The sequence below is a fragment of the Lissotriton helveticus genome, chromosome 1_1 (genome assembly GCF_964261635.1).
Source record: "Lissotriton helveticus chromosome 1_1, aLisHel1.1, whole genome shotgun sequence".
Taxonomy (NCBI): domain Eukaryota; kingdom Metazoa; phylum Chordata; class Amphibia; order Caudata; family Salamandridae; genus Lissotriton; species Lissotriton helveticus.
In genome coordinates this window covers 7,570,642-7,595,681 of record NC_136057.1, presented here as the reverse complement: position 1 = coordinate 7,595,681, position 25,040 = coordinate 7,570,642, and the positions used below count along the sequence as shown (strand labels likewise).

The 25,040-nt window shown below is 56.6% G+C and overlaps 1 protein-coding gene across 1 annotated transcript in view; it reads left to right on the top strand.

Annotated features, from left to right (window-relative positions):
• LOC144808548 (uncharacterized) overlaps positions 1-25,040 on the top strand; it is a 271,476-nt gene that overhangs the window by 1,775 nt on the left and 244,661 nt on the right. Inside the window, exon 2 of the mRNA XM_078673646.1 lies at positions 16,226-17,078. Coding sequence (XP_078529772.1) covers positions 16,478-17,078 — 601 coding nt within the window. The 5' untranslated portion in view covers positions 16,226-16,477. The remainder of the gene's footprint in view (positions 1-16,225; positions 17,079-25,040) is intronic.

Genomic DNA, 25,040 nt, shown 5'->3' with positions numbered 1-25,040 from the left:
CCAGTTTTGAATGGAGTCCAGAGTAGAGCTTAGGACGGAGAGATCGTGAGTGGAGGCAACCTTGAGGTAGATTTGAGTGTCGTCTGCATAGAGATGATAGTGGATCCTGGATTTTCTTAGGCGATTTCCCAGTGGTTCTAAATAGAGATTGAACAGAGTGGGTGCAAGTATAGAGCCTTGAGGAACATCTTCACCTACCGCCAAAGGAGATGAAACACTGTTCACTATTTTGATCATTTGGGAACTATCGGAGAGGAAGGAAGCAAACCATTTAAGTGTTTTGCCCTCCATGCCCATTCTCTGTTGAAGAGTGTTGAGGAAGGTGTTGTGATTGACAGTGTCAAAGGCTGCAGAAAGGTCAAGGAGAATTAGAAGACAAGACCCCCCGAATCGAGTATCCGCAGCGCGTCATCAATCACTTGCAGCAGGGCTGTTTCAGTGCTACATTTTTGGATGGAGCCGGACTGAAAATTGTCAAAAGGAGCTGATTGGGAGAGGGGCTGGAGTGAGGGGCTGCGGTTTAGAGGGACTGCGTGTGAGGAGGGGTCAGACGGACTGTGAGTGAGAGGAGCTGGGAGTGTGAGGAGCTGCAGGAGAGAGGGGCTGGGGTTGAGAAGGGGTGAGAGGGTCTGAGTTTGAGAGGGGCTTCAGGTGAGAGGGACAGGTGAGAGGAGATCCAGGTGGGAGGAGATCCAGGTGGGAGGTGCTATGGGTGAGGTGTGCTATGGGTGAGGTGTGCTATGGGTGAGGTGTGCTATGGGTGAGGTGTGCTATGGGTGAGGTGTGCTACGGGTGAGGTGTGCTACGGGTGAGGTGTGCTATGGGTGAGGTGTGCTATGGGTGAGGTGTGCTATGGGTGAGGTGTGCTATGGGTGAGGTGTGCAATGGGTGAGGTGTGCTATGGGTGAGGTGTGCTATGGGTGAGGTGTGCTATGGGTGAGGTGTGCTATGGGTGAGGTGTGCTATGGGTGAGAGGTGCTATGGGTGAGAGGTGCTATGGGTGAGAGGTGCTATGGGTGAGAGGTGTGCTATGGGTGAGGGTGCTATGGGTGAGGTGTGCTACGGGTGAGGTGTGCTACGGGCGAGGTGTGCTACGGGCGAGGTGTGCTACGGGCGAGGTGTGCTACGGGCGAGGTGTGCTACGGGCGAGGTGTGCTACGGGCGAGGTGTGCTACGGGCGAGGTGTGCTACGGGCGAGGTGTGCTACGGGCGAGGTGTGCTACGGGTGAGGTGTGCTACGGGTGAGGTGTGCTACGGGTGAGGTGTGCTACGGGTGAGAGGTGCTACGGGTGAGAGGTGCTATGGGTGAGAGGTGCTATGGGTGAGGTGTGCTATGGGTGAGAGGTGCTATGGGTGAGGTGTGCTATGGGTGAGAGGTGTGCTATGGGTGAGAGGTGCTATGGGTGAGGTGTGCTATGGGTGAGAGGTGCTATGGGTGAGAGGTGCTATGGGTGAGGTGTGCTATGGGTGAGAGGTGCTATGGGTGAGAGGTGCTATGGGTGAGAGGTGCTATGGGTGAGAGGTGCTATGGGTGAGAGGTGCTATGGGTGAGAGGTGCTATGGGTGAGAGGTGCTATGGGTGAGAGGTGCTATGGGTGAGAGGTGCTATGGGTGAGAGGTGCTATGGGTGAGAGGTGCTATGGGTGAGGTGTGCTATGGGTGAGAGGTGCTATGGGTGAGAGGTGCTATGGGTGAGGTGTGCTATGGGTGAGGTGTGCTATGGGTGAGAGGTGCTATGGGTGAGGTGTGCTATGGGTGAGGTGTGCTATGGGTGAGAGGTGTGCTATGGGTGAGAGGTGCTATGGGTGAGAGGTGCTATGGGTGAGAGGTGCTATGGGTGAGAGGTGCTATGGGTGAGGTGTGCTATGGGTGAGAGGTGCTATGGGTGAGAGGTGCTATGGGTGAGAGGTGCTATGGGTGAGAGGTGCTATGGGTGAGAGGTGCTATGGGTGAGGTGTGCTATGGGTGAGGTGTGCTATGGGTGAGAGGTGTGCTATGGGTGAGAGGTGCTATGGGTGAGAGGTGCTATGGGTGAGAGGTGCTATGGGTGAGGTGTGCTATGGGTGAGAGGTGCTATGGGTGAGGGGTGCTATGGGTGAGAGGTGCTGCGGCTGAGAAGGCCTGGGGTTGAAAGTGGCTGAGGGCGAGAGGGGCTGCAGGTGAGAGGGCTAGTGTATGAGAGGCGCTAGGTGTGAGAGGAGCTGCGTCTGCTATGCAGACCATGCATTCGGTGAAGTTGGGTCTGGTTGCGAGCGATTTTTCTGACATCGAGAGGATGATTTGTGTGTCTTTGTTGCAGGAGATGATGGAGCGTCTGTGGGATCTGATGACCTATGCGCGTGGTGTCCTGTAGATGTTGAACAGGGTGGGGCTGAGTGTTGATCCTTCAGGACTCCCCAGATCTGGTGCTTGGGCTCGTGTGTGTGGGGGAGTGTGCCTTGCTGAATTCTCCTTGTGATGACGGAGCGTATCCTGTATCGTTGGATGAGGGTCAAATGTGACACTGTGTCGAATGCTGCAGAGAGGACGGTGGTTTCTTTTCAGTGTGTATCTCATCTGGGCATCAATAAGTGCTGTCTGTTTGCTGCGATTTCTGCAGAACCCAGATTGGGAGTGGTTGAGAAGATTGGGAAGATCCAGTTGGTTGGTGAGTTGCTGGCTGATTGTTTGTCTGTCACCGTGCTGGGTACGGAGGTAGGGAGATGGGTCGGAAGTTGCTTAGTTCATTGGGGTCAGCCAATGGTTTTCTTAGGAGGGCTGTGACTGCAGCATGCCTCCACTCCTTTGGGAAAGTTGCGGACTCGTTGGAGGAGTTGACAACATGGGTGAGGAGTTTGCTGACCACGGGTCCTCCAAGGTTTTAGATTAAACATGCATCTCTGGGGGTCCCGGAGTGGACGGTCTTCAAGATGGAGGTGGTATCTTCCTCAGTGAGTGTTCTCCAGCTTGTTAGGTGTCTGTCCGAGAGGTAGTTGTTCAGTTTGCTGATGAGTCTTCTGGGTTCAGTTGCTTTTAAAGGTTTTTGTAGATCTTCTAGATTTTGTTGTTGTTTGAAAGGTTGTTACAGAGTTCCTGGGAGGGGGCGATGGAGTTGGTTGAGGCATCTGGGGTGGGGAATTCTTTGACGATAGCAAATATCGCTTTGTTGCTGTTAGGTCTGGCTACTTGAAACTGAGAATATCTGATTTGATGCAAATCATTTTTAACATGGACTCTAGCTGATAGACCCTGTGTTTGTAAACTCACACAAAAGAGCGGGCCTAATAGGAGGACTGTCTACACAATACAACGTACTATTACTTATCCTGAAACTCACACTATGTACGTGAGTGATAGACAAAGAAGAGGGACTGTAAAGCACTTTTGTGTTAAGATGAGAACCCTCACTCACCCAAGGGTGACATGCTTTATCACTGGGTCACCTCTTCACGCTGAAACCTCACAGTACCAGAGTGTGCTACAACTCTCTTGCAAGAGAAGAGCGTGGGTTGTCACCAATTTGCAGATCTTATTTTGGGAGGGAGGGCCAGAGTGCAAAGATCAAAGCAATTAAGGTGAGTTAAAACTATCTCATGGTGGGCAGGAAAGCTTTTATTCTGGTGCCCCCGAAGGATAGAACTAAAGACCAAGCTAAGTTATAAGGAGTATGAATGTTCCCTTATTTAATGGTCAACATGTTTCTGCCTTCTTTGACTACAAAAGTTTGTGGCATGCCTCAGGACCAAGTTCTAAAGTCACTCTGCTTAATAAATGAAAAGAAGAAGAAAACGCCACACTTTCACGGTGTTAGAAAGGCGACCCGGGGGAGGCAGAAGAGGTCTGACTGACCACCCCTAGGTCAACCCTTCTGTCGAGAAGTAGCCGAGCGTTGCCGAGAGGCCTCCTGAATGAGGGCCCCTCCTAGGATCGTACAACAGAGTAATCACAACACTACAAATGGACACCACGCAGGAGGTCGAGTTCTCAAGCTTTTATAAGTAGTAACGGTTGAGGCTCTTGGCAGTATATACAGCGGGATCGAGGGATCCGTAAAGTCTCGGACAAGGGGGGTAAGGTAGCGGGACAGTCTTACTCTGGGTGGAGGAAGGGATACCCTACGCACAGCTCTCAATCCTCGAGCTGGGGGGTTCCGAGAGGTTCGAGCCGCGGCGGCGCCAGCAGGCTAACAGGATGGTTCAGCAAGGTAGGCCGCGGCAGCGCCAGCAGGCTCTCAGATGGTTGCAGCAAGGTGGGCCGCGGCAGCGCCAGCAGGCTCTCAGGTGGTTCAGCAAGGTAGGCCGCGGCAGCGCCAGCAGGCTCTCAGGTGGTTCAGCAAGGTAGGCCGCGGCAGCGCCAGCAGGCTCTCGGATGGTCGTTGGGTTACGGATGAGTTCGTCTGGTGTCGGCCGTGACAGCGTCAGCAGGGCTTCCAGTCCAGGATACAACTGGCGTCCTACTCCGGGACTGGCCCAGATATAGGACGGAGGTCCTTTGATGTCCGGACCCTCGCGCCTGGGGGCCAGAGGGGCCGGGATGATGGTGTCCAGACACCCAGCAGGGGGGTGGAGCCAGCGCCCAGGGAGGCCGGAGGGCGATCGATACCAGGCGTCCGGGGACGGCTGGAGGGCCATCGAAACTCCTCTCCCTCCGGGATCTGTCGAGTGGCCACTCGACCACCTGGGTGGACCTTGGTGCCTCGATGTCTGGGCTGCGCTGGGGCCGCGGCTTGGGCCGAGGCCGCATGGTCGTGACGTGGTGGGCCCAAGATGGAGTCGGGCACAGCCTCGTGCTTTGGTCGTGATGGGCCTACGCTGGGGTCAGGCCGATGATGGGCATCCGGGATGGTAGCCGGATCGGTGGTGTTGGGGCGTGCCGGGTCGGGCCGAAGGGGCCGCCCGAGGTCCGGAGGAGGGCTGATGTTGTCCTGGGCCCGCCATGCGGGAGGGGTAGGACCACGCCATGAGGCCGGGTCCAACACGCGTCCCCCCCAGCTGAAGGCAGGGGAGAGTCACCCATCTTCTTGGGGATTCTCCTCGCCGAGGCGGAAGAATCTGGACAGGCCGTCGGCATTGGCGTGGTCGTTGCCGGGGCGATGCTCCACAGTGAAATCCATCCCCTGCAGAGAAATGGACCAGCGCAGCAGTTTCGGGTTTTCTCCCCGCATCTGCATCAACCAACGCAGGGGCTGGTGGTCGGTCTGGACTCGGAAGTGGGTGCCGAAGAGGTAAGGCCGGAGCTTCTTGAGTGCCCACACCACGGCAAAGGCTTCCCTCTCGATGGTGCTCCACCGCTGTTCCCTTGCCAGGAGGCGTCGGCTGATGAAGGCCACAGGCCGGTCGATTCCTTCGGGGTTAACTTGTGACAGGACCGCCCCGATGCCGTGCTCCGAGGCGTCGGTTTGGACTACGAACTCTCTGCTGTAGTCGGGGGCCTGGAGCACAGGGGCGGTGCACATGGCAGTCTTTAAAGTCTCGAATGCTGTCTGGCACGCAGGGGTCCAGTGCACCTTCTGGGGTAATCTCTTTGAGGTCAGTTCGGTGAGGGGCCCCACAATGCTCCCGTAGTCTTTTATAAATCGCCGATAGTATCCGGTGAGCCCCAGGAAGGCTCGGACGGCGGTCTGGGTGACCGGGGGCTCCCAGGCCCGGATGGCGTCTACCTTGGGTTGGAGGGGAGCTACTTGACCGCTCCCCACTTGGTGTCCTAGATAGGTCACGGACCCTTGGCCTATCTGGCATTTGCTGGCTTTGATTGTCAGTCCGGCCCGCCGGAGGGCCGTCAGGACTTCCCAGAGGTGGGACAGGGGCTCATTCCAGTGAAGGCTGTACACGGCAATGTCATCTAGATAGGCGGCGCTGTATTCCTCTAGTCCGGCCAGCACTTGGTTCACTAGTCTCTGGAAGGTGGCCGGCGCGTTTTTCATGCCGAAGGGCATCACTTTGAAGTGATAGTGGCCATCTGGCGTCGAGAAGGCCGATCGCTCTTGTGCGCCAGGGGTAAGGCCGATCTGCCAATACCCCGCCGTGAGATCGAAGGTGCTGAGGTATCTGGCGGCCCCTAGGCGATCGATCAGTTCATCCGCCCTGGGGATGGGATGTGCGTCGGTCCTGGTGACTGCATTCAGTCCTCGGTAGTCAACACAGAACCGGAGCTCGGGCGCTGTTCCGGGGGAAGCGGCTTTCGGGACCAGCACAACGGGACTGGCCCAGGGACTGTTGGAGGGTTCGACTACCCCCAGGGCCAACATCTTGGCCACCTCGGATTGGATGCAGGCCCGAACCCGGTCGGGCACTCGAAAAGCTCGTTGTTTCACAGGGGGGCTGTCTCCGGTGTCCACATTGTGGACACACCACCGGGTGACCCCCGGCGTGAGGGAAAACAGATCCGCAAACTGCCCCAGCAGCTTCCGGCAGTCTTGTTGCTGCTCTGGGGTCAGGGTAGAGGAGAGCCGGACCCCCTCGAAGGAGCCGTCGTTCTCGGTGGTGCTGAGGAGATCTGGTAGTGGTTCGGAGTCGTCTTCAGCTCCGTCATCGGTCGCCAGCAGCAGACTCAGTTCAGTGCGTGCAAAGTGCGGCTTGAGCCGGTTAGCGTGTAGAACCCGGAGGGGGTTCCTGGGGGACTCCATGTCTACCAGGTAGGTGACGGGGCTCTTGCGCTCCACCACCTTGAAGGGCCCTGTCCATTTGTCCTGGAGGGCACACGGTTCAACCGGGGACATGACCCAGACTTGCTGGCCCGGCTCGAACTCGATGGACGAGGCGTTCTGGTCATACCAGCGTTTCATTTCCTCCTGACTGGCCTCCAGGTTGGCCTCGGCAAGTTCCCTAAACTTCCGCGTCTGGCTGCGGAGTGTCAGGAGGTACCGGTAGACATCCGGTGGGGCATCTCGAACTGCTGTCTCCCAGCCTTCCTTGACCAGGCTAAGGGGGCCTCGAACCGGGTGTCCGTACAAGAGTTCGAACGGGCTGAACCCCAGGGATTTCTGGGGTACCTCTCGGTAGGCGAACAGGAGGCAGGGCAGCAGGACATCCCACTTGCGCCGGAGGGGCTCTTCTAGGCCCTGGATCATTCCCTTCAGTGTCCTGTTAAAGCGTTCCACTAGTCCATTCCCCTGGGGGTGATACGGGGTGGTGAACTTATATGCGACCCCGCACTGTTGCCATAGGGACCGCATATGCTTCGAGATGAAGTTGGACCCCCGATCATTCACGACTTCTCGGGGGAAGCCGACTCGGGAGAAGATGCTCATGAGGGCTCTGCCCACCACGGGGGCCGTGATGGTTCGGAGGGGGATGGCCTCAGGATAGCGGGTGGCATGGTCCACCAGGACGAGGATGAAGCGGTGCCCCTGCGAGGTGCGAGGGTCCAGGGGCCCTACGATGTCTATTCCCACTCGCTCGAAGGGGGTGGTTACCACAGGGAACGGCTGGAGCGGGGCTTTGACTTTCCCCCCGCTCTTCCCGCTGGCTTGACAGGTCGGGCAGGTCCTGCAGTGGTTCTGTACATCAGTGCGCATCTTCGGCCAGTAGAAATGGGTCACCAGGCGGCTGTAAGTTTTGTCCTGCCCCAGGTGCCCGGCGAGGGGCACATCGTGTGCTAAGTTCAGGAGGAAGTCTCTGAACCGGAGGGGTACAACCAGCACCCGGCCGGCCCCTAGCTCGGCAATCTTCTGCTCACTGTAAAGGAGGTTGTTGTCCCAGTAGACCCAGTGGGACCCCGCGGGGTCTCCAGTGGCTTGCGTAGCGGCTTGCTGCCGCATCCCCTCGAGGGAGGGGCAGGTTTTCTGTTCCTGCCGGAACTGTTCGCGGGTGGGGCCACCTTCTTGGCGCCATTGAGCGAGTTCCGGGAGGTGGTTGAGCTCGGTGAGGCCTTCTTGGTCGGGCCCTTGGGGGCCGGGCTCGGTGTCAGCGTCCTCGGGGACGACGGGTGGTGGAGGTGCAGGCCATTCTGGCTCCTCTGTCGGAACCTCTACCGCCGGGGCGGAGGCTCGGGCGGACATGGAGCGGGTGGTCGCACAGACCCACTCGGGAAGGCCTAGCATCCCCAGGTGCTCTCTTCGTTCGACGCCAGCCCATGGGGAACTTTCCAGGTCGTTCCCAAGGAGGCAGTCCACGGGGGCATCGTCGCGGACAGTCACTTTCAGCACGCCCGACACTCCCCCCCACTCGAAGGGGATGCGGGCCATCTGACACATAGTTTCGGAGTTATCTGCGGATCGGACTGGGCATAGGACGTTAGGAAGGATCTGTTCCGGGGTCACCAGATGGCAGCGGACCGCTGTCACGCTGGCCCCAGTGTCACGGAGGGCTTCGGTCCGGCGACCATTGATGGTGACCCACTGGCGGTACTTCTGGGAGTTGCCGGGGATCGGCCCTCGGGGGATCATGTCGTGAGTACCCAGGCAGGCTAAGGTCATGGCGGCGGGCTCCCACTCGGCCTGCTCGTGGTCGTTGTCCTCTTCCTCACTTCTTTCTTCACCTAGGGCAGCTGCCGCGATCTGGCGGGCTGGGGGCCCGGTGGTGCCGGGTCGCTGGTTCATCGGGCAGAGGGGGTCATTCGCATAATGACCCTGTCGCTGGCATCTGTGGCACGTAACGTTCGGGCGGGGCCCCGGCCTGGCTGGGGGGGCCCCTCTCCGGCCCAGGGTGGGCGACGTGGATGTAGGGGATGACCCCTGGGGGACGTCTCGACCCCGGCTCTGGCCTACTCCGCCACCTCGTGGTCGGTGGTTCCCCGGGGACCCCCGGCCGTAATCTCCCATCGTGTTCCGAGGAACTCGGGTGCTCGCCCATCGGTCTGCCTCGACAGCGAGTTTTCGTGGCTCAGTCAATTTGCTGTCGAGGAGATGCTGCCGGAGTTCGACGAAACAGTTATTGGACAGGTGTTCCCATAGAATGAGGTCGACTAACTGCTGGTAGGTGGTGACCTGGCAGCCCCGAGTCCACCCCTCGAAGGCTCGACTGTAATAGTTCACGTATTCCACCCATGTGGTACCGGGGATTTTTTTGCAGTCTCGGAATCGCTGCCGGTACATCTCGGGGGTGAGTCCGTAGCGAGTGAGGAGGGCGGTCTTCATGTGCTCGTACGAGGTCCTCTCGGTATCAGGGAGCTCCAGCAGGGCGTCTCTCCCTTCGTTGATAAACTTCCCCCACAGGCCGGCACCCCAGTCCCTGAGGGGTACTCGATGGGCGGCCATGGCGACCTCGTAAGCTTTGAACCACTGCTGGATGTCGTCGTTCTTATAGTACTCTTTGACGACATCCTTGGGTATGTGCACCTTTGTGTCTACCGGGGGAGGTGAGGTCTTACCCCCGGAGCGGTCAGTCTCGTTTGTTTTGGCTTTAAATTCCAGTTCTTTGAGGACGCGCTCGTGCTCGAGCAGGAGTTTCTTCTCCTCAAGGTCTCTTTGTCTTCGCCTTTCTTCTAGGTCTCCTTCTAGTCGTAGCTGCTCGAGGGCTAGCTTCCTTTCTGCCAGTTGGATCTCTCCTTCTTGTCTGAGTCGCGCAAGCTCCAGCTCGTGGAGCCGGTTCCTCTCTCGTTCTCGGGCGTCTTCGTGGGAGAGGCCCGTGTTTGGGTTTGCGGGTCTCTCTCCCGCTGGGCTCAGCTGAGCCTCCGGGCCTCCGTCCGGGCCCGGGTTATCTTCACTCGGAGGTGGCGCCTCACCGGCGTCCACCCAGGCCTGCAGGGCCGATTTGAAATCCTCTTTGGTGCTTAAGCCAGTGGTAGCGATGCCTAGATCTTTGCAGAATTGCTTCAGCTCCTTGTGACTGTAGTCTTCCATTTTCTCCTTCTGGAATTCTGTGCTCATGGTCGCAGTGGGTTTTTCTGGGTAGCGAGTGAATCACTCTCTGTACGATCTGCGTGGGCTCGGATCCCGGCGCTTGCCAAAAATGTTAGAAAGGCGACCCGGGGGAGGCAAAAGAGGTCTGACTGACCACCCCTAGGTCAACCCTTCTGTCGAGAAGTAGCCGAGCGTTGCCGAGAGGCCTCCTGAATGAGGGCCCCTCCTAGGATCGTACAACAGAGTAATCACAACACTACAAATGGACACCACGCAGGAGGTCGAGTTCTCAAGCTTTTATAAGTAGTAACGGTTGAGGCTCTTGGCAGTATATACAGCGGGATCGAGGGATCCGTAAAGTCTCGGACAAGGGGGGTAAGGTAGCGGGACAGTCTTACTCTGGGTGGAGGAAGGGATACCCTACGCACAGCTCTCAATCCTCGAGCTGGGGGGTTCCGAGAGGTTCGAGCCGCGGCGGCGCCAGCAGGCTAACAGGATGGTTCAGCAAGGTAGGCCGCGGCAGCGCCAGCAGGCTCTCAGATGGTTGCAGCAAGGTGGGCCGCGGCAGCGCCAGCAGGCTCTCAGGTGGTTCAGCAAGGTAGGCCGCGGCAGCGCCAGCAGGCTCTCAGGTGGTTCAGCAAGGTAGGCCGCGGCAGCGCCAGCAGGCTCTCGGATGGTCGTTGGGTTACGGATGAGTTCGTCTGGTGTCGGCCGTGACAGCGTCAGCAGGGCTTCCAGTCCAGGATACAACTGGCGTCCTACTCCGGGACTGGCCCAGATATAGGACGGAGGTCCTTTGATGTCCGGACCCTCGCGCCTGGGGGCCAGAGGGGCCGGGATGATGGTGTCCAGACACCCAGCAGGGGGGTGGAGCCAGCGCCCAGGGAGGCCGGAGGGCGATCGATACCAGGCGTCCGGGGACGGCTGGAGGGCCATCGAAACTCCTCTCCCTCCGGGATCTGTCGAGTGGCCACTCGACCACCTGGGTGGACCTTGGTGCCTCGATGTCTGGGCTGCGCTGGGGCCGCGGCTTGGGCCGAGGCCGCGTGGTCGTGACGTGGTGGGCCCAAGATGGAGTCGGGCACAGCCTCGTGCTTTGGTCGTGATGGGCCTACGCTGGGGTCAGGCCGATGATGGGCATCCGGGATGGTAGCCGGATCGGTGGTGTTGGGGCGTGCCGGGTCGGGCCGAAGGGGCCGCCCGAGGTCCGGAGGAGGGCTGATGTTGTCCTGGGCCCGCCGTGCGGGAGGGGTAGGACCACGCCATGAGGCCGGGTCCAACACACGGTATTAGTCAGTTTCGTGGCATAATCCTTTGTTATGATCCACCAAAATCTGAAAGAATAAACACAACCGTGTAAAACAGTCTACATCCCAGTGACAACTACGTGCCCACCACCAATACTGCAAACCTAGTGTAAAGTGAATCCATTGGACCATGGCAAATTATTAAAAGTTCTTAACAACTATAATGTATCAAATCTACTCGACCTTCAAAGGTCCTTTCAGAGCGTGTCAAAGCTGTAAAGGTGTGAAAGTAACATAAAAAAACAAGCATTTGCAATGCAATGGGTCTCGCATTTGCAAAAGTTTGAGCTATTGGCATTGTAAATGAAAAACCTTTTATCTATGTGTTGGTTTTGAAAACCGATAAATAAATGGCATTGTCATTTACAATGCTAATAGCTTAAACTCTCGAATTGTAAATGACAATGCCTTTTATTTATGTTTTTACAAAAAAACATAAATAAAACGCATTGTCATTTATAATACCAATAGCTCAGTGAGATTATTTCTTAGAGGGCAGACAGAATTATAGGAGATCTGTGTGGGGAAGAGCGTGTGATGGGGTTGGGGGGTGGTGGATGGGAGTTGTGGTGCATGCCACAGCTTGGAGCTTGGTTGGGCATACAAGAGGATTGGTGTGGGCTCAGTGGGTTTGGTTCCAGAGGGTAGGTGCAGGTGGGTTGCTGTGGAGTGTGGTTTGTTTGGTGTTGGAAAGGCGGGGGGGTGTGCGCAGACACCTGGGGATGGCACAGCCGGGATTAAGGCAACGCAGGGCATGTTAAATATATAAATAAGCACGACAGTCCTATAGTGTTTCTGTTCTGTTCTAGCGCCAGGACGCCCCTTTGCTGGGGGATCTGTGCGGTCTATAAATCCGGATAACATAACATAACAGTGTGCAAAAGCGCAATACTAGCGGGATAAATGCACGCATCATGGCATCCGTGCATACATTTTACTATGGACTTTCAATTTGGAAGAAATGGCTTTCTTATATTTGAATACGTTAAACATTTTCTGTAAAAAATAACACTGTAAATCCTTTAAAAACTATGCACATACTTAGTGGCATCGTATTGCACTCCGTGAAATCAAAGAATGCAAAACATGCGTAATGCAATAGGCAATGCAATAGGTCTTGCATTTGCACAGGATTACAGGAGATCTGAGTGGGGAAGAGCGCTTGATTGTGTTGGGGGGTGGGGGACGGGAGTTGTGGTACTTGCCACAGCTTTGAGCTTGTTTGGTCATACAAGGGGATCGGTGTGGGCACAGTGGGTTTGGTTCCAGAGGGTCGGTGCAGGCGGGTTGCTGTGGAGTGTGGTTTGTTTTGCGTTGGCAAGAGGGGGGGTCGTGCAGACACTTGGGGATGGCACAGCCGGGATTAAGGCGCTATGGATAGTTGCAGGAGGCTAGGTGCCCACGTAGAGCTGGGGTTCGGGGGTAACGGGACGTCCGGGTATAAATTTGAATGGGTTGGTGAAGTTTTGATCTCGGCATGGCAAAACATCCTGTGATCCTGGGCCGATGATTAATCTCTCAGAGTACTTAGAAAGAGCAATGTGGTCTGGGGTGACGGAATGGGGGGTGGGGATCTCAAAGGATGCGTTAAAATTGGAGGCGGGTAGAGGTAGACGGGGTGCTTGAGTGGGAGCAGCGAGAAGGGAGGGGCATGGGGGCAGTTTTCATGGCTTGGGTAAAGGCAGCAGAGGTTCTGGTTGCACGGTTGGGGCGGGGTGCCAGGCTGACGAGGAGGAGGTTTTCTGCGGATAAGAAGAGTGGAGTGGGTCAGGTCGGTTGGAGTGCACAGGGCATTCCTAGGCATGGGGGATGGATGGAGTTTCGGTGCCGGGCACTGTGGGGCGTGATGACCACAGATGAAGGGCAAGAGTGAGTTGCACACGGGGCGGGTGTTAGAGGCATCGGTTTGGCAATTTGGGGAAATACTGGGTTGGTTGTGTGGTGCACGCTGCTGTATGAAGGGGAGAGAAGGCAACTCGTGGCAGCGGGGGCCTGTGTTACGCCCCTGACTCGTGGTATGGTGGTCTGCGTGGTGCAAAAGAGCTTGGTAAAAATATGCCCTCCCCATCTTAATTAAACAAAGAACTCCGTTGTGTGGCTGTTACTGTGGTAATATGTACGGCTTGAAGTACCTGTCTGTGATTTTGAAAAGCTCTTCTGTTTTATATACTCCAAGCAACGCAGGGCACGTTAAATATATAAATAAGGACGACAGTCCTCTCGTGTGTAAAAGGGCAATACTAGTGTGCTCACATCATGGCAACCGTGCATACATTTTACTATGCACTTTCAATTTGGAAGAAATGGCTTTCTTATATTTGAATACGTTAAATATTTTTCTGTAAAAAATAACATTGTAAATCCTTTAAAAACTATGCACATACATATAGTGGAATCGTATTGCACTCTGTGAAACCGAAGAATGCAAAACATGCGTAATGCTACCATTCGTGGCAAAAAAAAAAATCTTTCAGAATTGTCAATATTCGTTGCATTGGTGGCAGATGTGTTGTATTTATATTGCCAGCTTAAGATATTTAGAATACGGATGCCATCAGTTACGCCCACTTTCCCCCAGCAAAATTAGCCTAGGCACCGCTATAAAACATTTGTTCATCCTGTTTTTGCTGTAGGTAATGAAGCCCTGCCCTCCCCGTGACCCCGTGTGACTTTGAGCTCCGTTCCGTGCCTGCTTCACAGCTGTTGTGAAGACTTGTCTTATCTGCTTGTTAAATAAACAAAGTGATACCAAAGGGGATGATGGACGGAGTGTTTGAGCAAATCAAACACTCACCCCCAGTCAACTGATCTGAGTTTAATCCATCATCATCCTTTGGCTCACTCCCCCACCCCAGTTCAGACATGGCCATATGCAAATCAGTCTGACGCTGTGCCTCATGGAAACAGTCCCGCCCGAACTGCTAAACCATGTCTTCCCTGGACTGGAAACAGTCATCCTGAGACCGGTTTCGGGTTCATAACCCTCATCAGCCAGGCTATCTTGAATCCAGTGGCAAAGTGAGCAAGGGACCCACGTCTGGGCATACTCTGCCAACTTAGGGCAAACAAAGCGATACCAACGGGGATGATGTGGAGAAGCGTGGCTCAGTGGTTAGAGGCGGCAGACCCGGAAGCTGAGATTGGCCGTGGACCAGGGTTCGATTCCCCGCCTCGGTGGGTCTCGGGCTCATAAATTCCACGGACTCGACAATTCTCGCTATGGTGCCTACTCGACTCACGGGGTCACACTCTGCGACTCTGGGCAATAGCTTGCTTAATCTCCACTACGGCCCCTCGCGGTGGGATGCCTGGCTTTCACCTTGTGGATACCCTGCCGGGGTATCTCACAGGGGAATACCAGGACGGGTTCCCTAAGCAAGCGCCTTGATGCCTTCGGGTGATACGTGCGCTATATAAGTCGCAATACATACATACATACATACATACATGATGGACGGAGTGTTTGAGCAAATCAAACACTCACCCCCAGTCAACTGATCTGTCGGGTATAGCTTGGAATGTAGTGCAAAATAAGGATGGGCTGGAATTTGTCATGAGTACTTACAAGTGGTTTATATTAAGTCCAGCATTCCAGCCATTATTTCTTCTTATACTTCAGTGGTAGAGCGCCCGAGATCACGAACAATCCTAGTGAAGCTTCGATCTCTTCTCTCCGGCTCTTCTACAAGGTTTCCTCTCTGGGATTTCAGAGGACGGTAGCCTCCTCTTGCTAGATTTGTGGGTTGACTAACTCCTGGCCACTTGCTTCGTTCCTCTCCCATCGTGCCTCTTCTACGCCTTCTCTCGATCCCTAGCTTCCGCAGCATCCTTCACTGTGTCTCTGTGTTTCTGGATTCTGGTTTCAGACTGTCTGTCATTCTCCACCATTCTTATAGGTCAAGGGGTCTCACCACAGGTGAAATTCCCCAGTTATTGTTATACTCATCCTCATTAACTTTCCACAATCGTTGTACTACATCCCGTTTCTTGTTGTGGAGTTGCCACCCTGGATTTCCCCATGCGTCTACTATGTTTCAGGATTTTCAACCCCTGTCTGCAAGTCGTGAACGCATTTTGGAGAATGTTTGAGGATGGATTATTTTGAAGGCGCGTGGTCCAGTATTGGAGTTAGTGTAGAAAGGATGGACAGCAGTGTTCCTTTAGGTTTGACCTATATTGACAGTCAGAAGCCCAATGAATCAGAGGAGAGTGAGGGGACTTACAGAAGGTGCCAGTGGCATGGAATCCAAAGATGGGCAGTGCGGTGCCCATGGCCAGTGGCAATGACGTTTGAGAAGGATGCTAAGAGGCTTTGGACAGAGAGGAAGAGCGATAGGGCAATAGGTAGTTTCAAGGCTGAATAGATATCACTTCAATACACGGAATGATCAAGAGACGTGTCAATGTAGCGTCGCCTGGTAGGATGACCGTGGTGTGAACAAGCATTCCGTAGGACAGTATCAATCGTATTGAAGATAGATGACGTTGTAGCCCCACACTCCTGCAGAGTGAATGAGACTTTGAATAGGACCTTGAAGAAACCTTTAATTATAAGTCTTACAGCTGACAGAGTGACTCCGCAGGCCCCCACAGAGTTATTTACATTTGAGGGGTCCTGCAACACCACAACCCACTCCAGTAAGCACAAGCACAACTCTGGGTGTGGATCGAAGTGCACTGAGAAGCCAAGAGTGACATGTTGCAGTAGAAATCTCAAGTGAATGATGTAGGGGGCATACTGGGATAGAAGCTGTGAAGTCTACCCTGTATGCTCTGCTCTCCCCAGTAGAGGGGCCAGTTTCTCACTCTAGGAGGGTTTTTCCCGGGGACGGTTCATCTGACTGCGCGCCCCTCAGGCCTGTCTGATGGATTATGATGTGCACCAGCTGAAAAGAAGCTGAGCGTGGAATGTGAGACTCAGGGCAGGAATACCTGACCAGAGTGAGACGCTGGAGTGTGCAGTGTGAGTGTCATGGCTGCAGTGACTGATGGGAGCGGAGAGACTGTGAATCAGCTCTGATGAGACTGGACGAGTGTGAAAAGTAGGGTCTGAGAGGTCAGACTCCGCTAGTGACTTTATAACAAATATTACAGCATTTGGGTAGAGTTTTATTGATCTGACCATGTGTTTAGTAACCCATTTCCCTTGTTGTTGCAGATGCTATCTGGAGTCTTAGAATTTACTCTCATTGCTCAGGTATGATGTGGAAGTGGACACCACGCTGAAGTGATGACATTGGTGCATGAGCAGGAGATCTCCATGCTTCCCCGCTGCGTGATACTCCAGGTGTGACATCCTGAAGAAGGGCACTTCTGATAAGAGAGAGGATACTGAACGGATGCTGGCGGATCGGACTCAGGGACACTTCAGAGGCTATCTGTGTTTCCATCACTAGAAGGCCACAAGAAGATGCAACCCTTTCAGCCGGACCCTCTTTCGCATCCCTTCGGTCCATTCCAGACAGAGATGCAACTAGAGCTTGAGAGTGACCTGGAAGCCTTCCTGTCCGCGTTTGAGCGTGTGGCTGAGGAATCGCTATGGCCTCGAAAGGACTGGCCCAGGCATCTGGCTCCGCTGTTTTCTGGGACGCTCCGGGCCATGATCCAAGCTTTGCCACGACATGTTACTGAGGACTATAATGAGTTTAAAGATGCGATCCTCGAACATGTAGGCGCAAGTGAGGACAGATATCGTAAGAAGTTCCGCAGCCTTGCATTCACCGCAGGAGCACGACCACAAACGGTGGCCCATCAGCTCAGCACCTTGGGTCGGAAGTGGCTCAAGCCTGGGATCAGGAGTCCTGATGATATTGTGGAGCTAATAATAGTGGAGCAGTTCATCCAGATCCTGCCGGACGGTGCCGGGCAGTGGCTGAGCCGTCGCCCTCTCTCATCCCTCGATGCCACCGTTCAGCTGATTGAGGAGTACTTTATGGGAGAACCTCTCGGATATGAGGAAGATAACTCAAATGTGAGGATATCAGCCCACAAGCCCGAGCACCGACCTGAGGGTACGTGAAGTCTTTGATGCTGTCTTTCTGCTGCTTGGTGGTGTCTCTCTTATTTGATCTGCTTGAACATAGTGCACGTCAGAACCTTCGTGGTTCTTTCTTCTGCTTGGTGCTCTTTTTATTCTGCTTTCTCCAGTTTTTGTCCGTGTGACACTGTCTCTCCTGTTTGATGCTCTTTCTGCTGCTTGACTCTTCTGTTGTCCTCTTCATGCCCTCTTCTGCCTGTTACTGATTGATGGTTTCTGTTCTGCAGGATATCTTTCTCTTCCCTGATGCTTTCTCTGCAGACAAATGCTTCTTGATATGTGATGTTCTCTTCCTATCTGCTGCATGTTGCTCTTTCTGCTTTCTCTAATACTTGATGGTTTATTTCCTTCTTGATGCTTGCTGTTTGGGAGATTCTTCGGGCTTCCACGTTGAGATGGAGGGCGAAGGGTCCAGAATATCGTTTCTAATGTTTCTTCCAGGAAATCTGATGTGCATTGGCACTGCTCCCACTCTTATTCCAATCTGGGGGGCGTGATTACCTGCTAGGTCCCCTCCTATGGGTGGGACCCAGGAAGTGGGTGGATACACCCCCTTCCTTTGATCCAGGCCGCCCTGGCACGAGGGCTGGAGTGCCCCAGAACCGGTTTGGCCGGATTATGCAAGGGGCAGCCTTGTGCGCCCCAGGCAGTGTCTGGTTTCTTTCAAACCTCCCTGCTACAATCCACTATCTCCTGTCTGGAGGGTGGTGACACCCTCCTGTGACAGGAAACCCTTTGTCCAGGCCCCATCTGCTGAGTTTCGGTCAACTGCAGGGGTCCAGACATTTGTCTGTGGCAGAGGCATCCATTTTGTGGATCTTAAGGTCTTTGGAGAAATTAACCGCATCTAGTAAAGGAACATGTCTTACCCCTCTAGAGGGGTGGAATGCCATCCCCGTCACCAGAACTGGCGAGGGGATGGTATTCCGAATCGTATGACACCTTACACGACATGTTTTGATAAAGCCAAACCAAAGTTGCTATTTAACCGCGAGGATTATAAGGCACTTAAGAGTATATGGTATGGCATTATCCTGAAACAGCTTAGGGAGTTGTTCCCGACAGCTGCAGACAGGCTCAGCTCATGCTAGAGCTCCATCTCACATAAAACCACGCACCCTGCCTCCAGGATTGATGAGGCCTTCCATAGGAGTGGCTCACAGGTTTACATGTGTCCAGATATAGGTTTAGATATAGGTATACTATATCTAAGCAAGGGGTGATTACACCACCTTACCCCAGCTGAGTGATCAGCCAGTTGTGTCAATTTAAGAACCAGCCAGGGGTGGCAAAAGATATGCTGCAGCCCCTGGTAGGCCTTGGTGGCCCCTATGCCCTGGGCACCTATAGTGCATTATACAGGGGCTGACAAGGAGTCCATTTCCAATTGTGGTATGTACCTAGGGTACATGGAATCCATTTTACAGAGAGAGCAGATGGCCTGGGGCCCTGATTAGCAGGGAACCAGGTGTTGGACCCGGCCTCATGGCGTGGTCCTACCCCTCCCGCATGGCGGGCCCAGGACAACATCAGCCCTCCTCCGGACCTCGGGCGGCCCCTTCGGCCCGACCCGGCACGCCCCAACACCACCGATCCGGCTACCATCCCGGATCCCCATCATCGGCCTGACCCCAGCGTAGGCCCATCACGACCGAAGCACGAGGCCGTGCCCGACTCCATCTTGGGCCCACCACGTCACGACCACGCGGCCTCGGCCCAAGCCGCGGCCCCAGCGCAGCCCAGACATCAAGGCACCAAGGTCCACCCAGGTGGTCGAGTGGCCACTCGACAGATCCCGGAGGGAGAGGAGTTTCGATGGCCCTCCAGCCGTCCCCGGACGCCTGGTATCGATCGCCCTCCGGCCTCCCTGGGCGCTGGCTCCACCCCCCTGCTGGGTGTCTGGACACCATCATCCCGGCCCCTCTGGCCCCCAGGCGCGAGGGTCCGGACATCAAAGGACCTCCGTCCTATATCTGGGCCAGTCCCGGAGTAGGACGCCAGTTGTATCCTGGACTGGAAGCCCTGCTGACGCTGTCACGGCCGACACCAGACGAACTCATCCGTAACCCAACGACCATCCGAGAGCCTGCTGGCGCTGCCGCGGCCTACCTTGCTGAACCACCCGAGAGCCTGCTGGCGCTGCCGCGGCCTACCTTGCTGAACCACCTGAGAGCCTGCTGGCGCTGCCGCGGCCTACCTTGCTGAACCATCTGAGAGCCTGCTGGCGCTGCCGCGGCCTACCTTGCTGAACCACCTGAGAGCCTGCTGGCGCTGCCGCGGCCTACCTTGCTGAACCACCTGAGAGCCTGCTGGCGCTGCCGCGGCCCACCTTGCTGCAACCATCTGAGAGCCTGCTGGCGCTGCCGCGGCCTACCCTGCTGAACCATCCTGTTAGCCTGCTGGCGCCGCCGCGGCTCGAACCTCTCGGAACCCCCCAGCTCGAGGATTGAGAGCTGTGCGTAGGGTATCCCTTCCTCCACCCAGAGTAAGACTGTCCCGCTACCTTACCCCCCTTGTCCGAGACTTTACGGATCCCTCGATCCCGCTGTATATACTGCCAAGAGCCTCAACCGTTACTACTTATAAAAGCTTGAGAACTCGACCTCCTGCGTGGTGTCCATTTGTAGTGTTGTGATTACTCTGTTGTACGATCCTAGGAGGGGCCCTCATTCAGGAGGCCTCTCGGCAACGCTCGGCTACTTCTCGACAGAAGGGTTGACCTAGGGGTGGTCAGTCAGACCTCTTCTGCCTCCCCCGGGTCGCCTTTCTAACATTGGTGGCAAGCGCCGGGATCCGAGCCCACGCAGATCGTACAGAGAGTGATTCACTCGCTACCCAGAAAAAACCCACTGCGACCATGAGCACAGAATTCCAGAAGGAGAAAATGGAAGACTACAGTCACAAGGAGCTGAAGCAATTCTGCAAAGATCTAGGCATCGCTACCACTGGCTTAAGCACCAAAGAGGATTTCAAATCGGCCCTGCAGGCCTGGGTGGACGCCGGTGAGGCGCCACCTCCGAGTGAAGATAACCCGGGCCCGGACGGAGGCCCGGAGGCTCAGCTGAGCCCAGCGGGAGAGGGACCCGCAAACCCAAACACGGGCCTCTCCCACGAAGACGCCCGAGAACGAGAGAGGAACCGGCTCCACGAGCTGGAGCTTGCGCGACTCAGACAAGAAGGAGAGATCCAACTGGCAGAAAGGAAGCTAGCCCTCGAGCAGCTACGACTAGAAGGAGACCTAGAAGAAAGGCGAAGACAAAGAGACCTCGAGGAGAAGAAACTCCTGCTCGAGCACGAGCGCGTCCTCAAAGAACTGGAATTTAAAGCCAAAACAAACGAGACTGACCGCTCCGGGGGTAAGACCTCACCTCCCCCGGTAGACACAAAGGTGCACATACCCAAGGATGTCGTCAAAGAGTACTATAAGAACGACGACATCCAGCAGTGGTTCAAAGCTTACGAGGTTGCCATGGCCGCCCATCGAGTACCCCTCAGGGACTGGGGTGCCGGCCTGTGGGGGAAGTTTATCAACGAAGGGAGAGACGCCCTGCTGGAGCTCCCTGATACCGAGAGGACCTCGTACGAGCACATGAAGACCGCCCTCCTCACTCGCTACGGACTCACCCCCGAGATGTACCGGCAGCGATTCCGAGACTGCAAAAAAATCCCCGGTACCACATGGGTGGAATACGTGAACTATTACAGTCGAGCCTTCGAGGGGTGGACTCGGGGCTGCCAGGTCACCACCTACCAGCAGTTAGTCGACCTCATTCTATGGGAACACCTGTCCAATAACTGTTTCGTCGAACTCCGGCAGCATCTCCTCGACAGCAAATTGACTGAGCCACGAAAACTCGCTGTCGAGGCAGACCGATGGGCGAGCACCCGAGTTCCTCGGAACACGATGGGAGATTACGGCCGGGGGTCCCCGGGGAACCACCGACCACGAGGTGGCGGAGTAGGCCAGAGCCGGGGTCGAGACGTCCCCCAGGGGTCATCCCCTACATCCACGTCGCCCACCCTGGGCCGGAGAGGGGCCCCCCCAGCCAGGCCGGGGCCCCGCCCGAACGTTACGTGCCACAGATGCCAGCGACAGGGTCATTATGCGAATGACCCCCTCTGCCCGATGAACCAGCGACCCGGCACCACCGGGCCCCCAGCCCGCCAGATCGCGGCAGCTGCCCTAGGTGAAGAAAGAAGTGAGGAAGAGGACAACGACCACGAGCAGGCCGAGTGGGAGCCCGCCGCCATGACCTTAGCCTGCCTGGGTACTCACGACATGATCCCCCGAGGGCCGATCCCCGGCAACACCCAGAAGTACCGCCAGTGGGTCACCATCAATGGTCGCCGGACCGAAGCCCTCCGTGACACTGGGGCCAGCGTGACAGCGGTCCGCTGCCATCTGGTGACCCCGGAACAGATCCTTCCTAACGTCCTATGCCCACTCCGATCCGCAGATAACTCCGAAACTATGTGTCAGATGGCCCGCATCCCCTTCGAGTGGGGGGGGAGTGTCGGGCGTGCTGAAAGTGACTGTCCGCGACGATGCCCCCGTGGACTGCCTCCTTGGGAACGACCTGGAGAGTTCCCCATGGGCTGGCGTCGAACGAAGAGAGCACCTGGGGATGCTAGGCCTTCCCGAGTGGGTCTGTGCGACCACCCGCTCCATGTCCGCCGAGCCTCCGCCCCGGCGGTAGAGGTTCCGACAGAGGAGCCAGAATGGCCTGCACCTCCACCACCCGTCGTCCCCGAGGACGCTGACACCGAGCCTGGCCCCCAAGGGCCCGACCAAGAAGGCCTCACCGAGCTCAACCACCTCCCGGAACTCGCTCAATGGCGCCAAGAAGGTGGCCCCACCCGCGAACAGTTCCGGCAGGAACAGAAAACCTGCCCCTCCCTCGAGGGGATGCGGCAGCAAGCCGCTACGCAAGCCACTGGAGACCCCGCGGGGTCCCACTGGGTCTACTGGGACAACAACCTCCTTTACAGTGAGCAGAAGATTGCCGAGCTAGGGGCCGGCTGGGTGCTGGTTGTACCCCTCCGGTTCAGAGACTTCCTCCTGAACTTAGCACACGATGTGCCCCTCGCCGGGCACCTGGGGCAGGACAAAACTTACAGCCGCCTGGTGACCCATTTCTACTGGCCGAAGATGCGCACTGATGTACAGAACCATTGCAGGACCTGCCCGACCTGTCAAGCCAGCGGGAAGAGCGGGGGGAACGTCAAAGCCCCGCTCCAGCCGTTCCCTGTGGTAACCACCCCCTTCGAGCGGGTGGGAATAGACATCGTAGGGCCCCTGGACCCTCGCACCTCGCAGGGGCACCGCTTCATCCTCGTCCTGGTGGACCATGCCACCCGCTATCCTGAGGCCATCCCCCTCCGAACCATCACGGCCCCCGTGGTGGGCCGAGCCCTCATGAGCATCTTCTCCCGAGTCGGCTTCCCCCGAGAAGTCGTGAGTGATCGGGGGTCCAACTTCATCTCGAAGCATATGCGGTCCCTATGGCAACAGTGCGGGGTCGCATATAAGTTCACCACCCCGTATCACCCCCAGGGGAATGGACTAGTGGAACGCTTTAACAGGACACTGAAGGGAATGATCCAGGGCCTAGAAGAGCCCCTCCGGCGCAAGTGGGATGTCCTGCTGCCCTGCCTCCTGTTCGCCTACCGAGAGGTACCCCAGAAATCCCTGGGGTTCAGCCCGTTCGAACTCTTGTACGGACACCCGGTTCGAGGCCCCCTTAGCCTGGTCAAGGAAGGCTGGGAGACAGCAGTTCGAGATGCCCCACCGGATGTCTACCGGTACCTCCTGACACTCCGCAGCCAGACTCGGAAGTTTAGGGAACTTGCCGAGGCCAACCTGGAGGCCAGTCAGGAGGAAATGAAACGCTGGTATGACCAGAACGCCTCGTCCATCGAGTTTGAGCCGGGCCAGCAAGTCTGGGTCATGTCCCCGGTTGAACCGTGTGCCCTCCAGGACAAATGGACGGGGCCCTTCAAGGTGGTGGAGCGCAAGAGCCCCGTCACCTACCTGGTAGACATGGAGTCCCCCAGGAACCCCCTCCGGGTTCTACACGCTAACCGGCTCAAGCCGCACTTTGCACGCACTGAACTGAGTCTGCTGCTGGCGACCGATGACGGAGCTGAAGACGACTCCGAACCACTACCAGATCTCCTCAGCACCACCGAGAAAGACGGCTCCTTCGAGGGGGTCCGGCTCTCCTCTACCCTGACCGCGGAGCAGCAACAAGACTGCCGGAAGCTGCTGGGGCAGTTTGCGGATCTGTTTTCCCTCACGCTGGGGGTCACCCGGTGGTGTGTCCACGATGTGGACACCGGAGACAGCCCCCCTGTGAAACAACGAGCTTTTCGAGTGCCCGACCGGGTTCGGGCCTGCATCCAATCCGAGGTGGCCAAGATGTTGGCCCTGGGGGTAGTCGAACCCTCCAACAGTCCCTGGGCCAGTCCCGTTGTGCTGGTCCCGAAAGCCGCTTCCCCCGGAACAGCGCCCGAGCTCCGGTTCTGTGTTGACTACCGAGGACTGAATGCAGTCACCAGGACCGACGCACAACCCATCCCCAGGGCGGATGAACTGATCGATCGCCTAGGGGCCGCCAGATACCTCAGCACCTTCGATCTCACGGCGGGGTATTGGCAGATCGGCCTTACCCCTGGCGCCCAAGAGCGATCGGCCTTCTCGACGCCAGATGGCCACTATCACTTCAAAGTGATGCCCTTCGGCATGAAAAATGTGCCGGCCACCTTCCAGAGACTAGTGAACCAAGTGCTGGCCGGACTAGAGGAATACAGCGCCGCCTATCTAGATGACATTGCCGTGTACAGCCTTCACTGGAATGAGCACCTGTCCCACCTCTGGGAAGTCCTGACGGCCCTCCGGCGGGCCGGACTGACAATCAAAGCCAGCAAATGCCAGATAGGCCAAGGGTCCGTGACCTATCTAGGACACCAAGTGGGGAGCGGTCAAGTAGCTCCCCTCCAACCCAAGGTAGACGCCATCCGGGCCTGGGAGCCCCCGGTCACCCAGACCGCCGTCCGAGCCTTCCTGGGGCTCACCGGCTACTATCGGCGATTTATAAAAGACTACGGGAGCATTGTGGGGCCCCTCACCGAACTGACCTCAAAGAGATTACCCCAGAAGGTGCACTGGACCCCTGCGTGCCAGACAGCATTTGAGACTTTAAAGACTGCCATGTGCACCGCCCCTGTGCTCCAGGCCCCCGACTACAGCAGAGAGTTCGTAGTCCAAACCGACGCCTCGGAGCACGGCATCGGGGCGGTCCTGTCACAAGTTAACCCCGAAGGAATCGACCGGCCTGTGGCCTTCATCAGCCGACGCCTCCTGGCAAGGGAACAGCGGTGGAGCACCATCGAGAGGGAAGCCTTTGCCGTGGTGTGGGCACTCAAGAAGCTCCGGCCTTACCTCTTCGGCACCCACTTCCGAGTCCAGACCGACCACCAGCCCCTGCGTTGGTTGATGCAGATGCGGGGAGAAAACCCGAAACTGCTGCGCTGGTCCATTTCTCTGCAGGGGATGGATTTCACTGTGGAGCATCGCCCCGGCAACGACCACGCCAATTCCGACGGCCTGTCCAGATTCTTCCGCCTCGGCGAGGAGAATCCCCAAGAAAATGGGTGACTCTCCCCTGCCTTCAGCTGGGGGGGACGCGTGTTGGACCCGGCCTCATGGCGTGGTCCTACCCCTCCCGCATGGCGGGCCCAGGACAACATCAGCCCTCCTCCGGACCTCGGGCGGCCCCTTCGGCCCGACCCGGCACGCCCCAACACCACCGATCCGGCTACCATCCCGGATCCCCATCATCGGCCTGACCCCAGCGTAGGCCCATCACGACCGAAGCACGAGGCCGTGCCCGACTCCATCTTGGGCCCACCACGTCACGACCACGCGGCCTCGGCC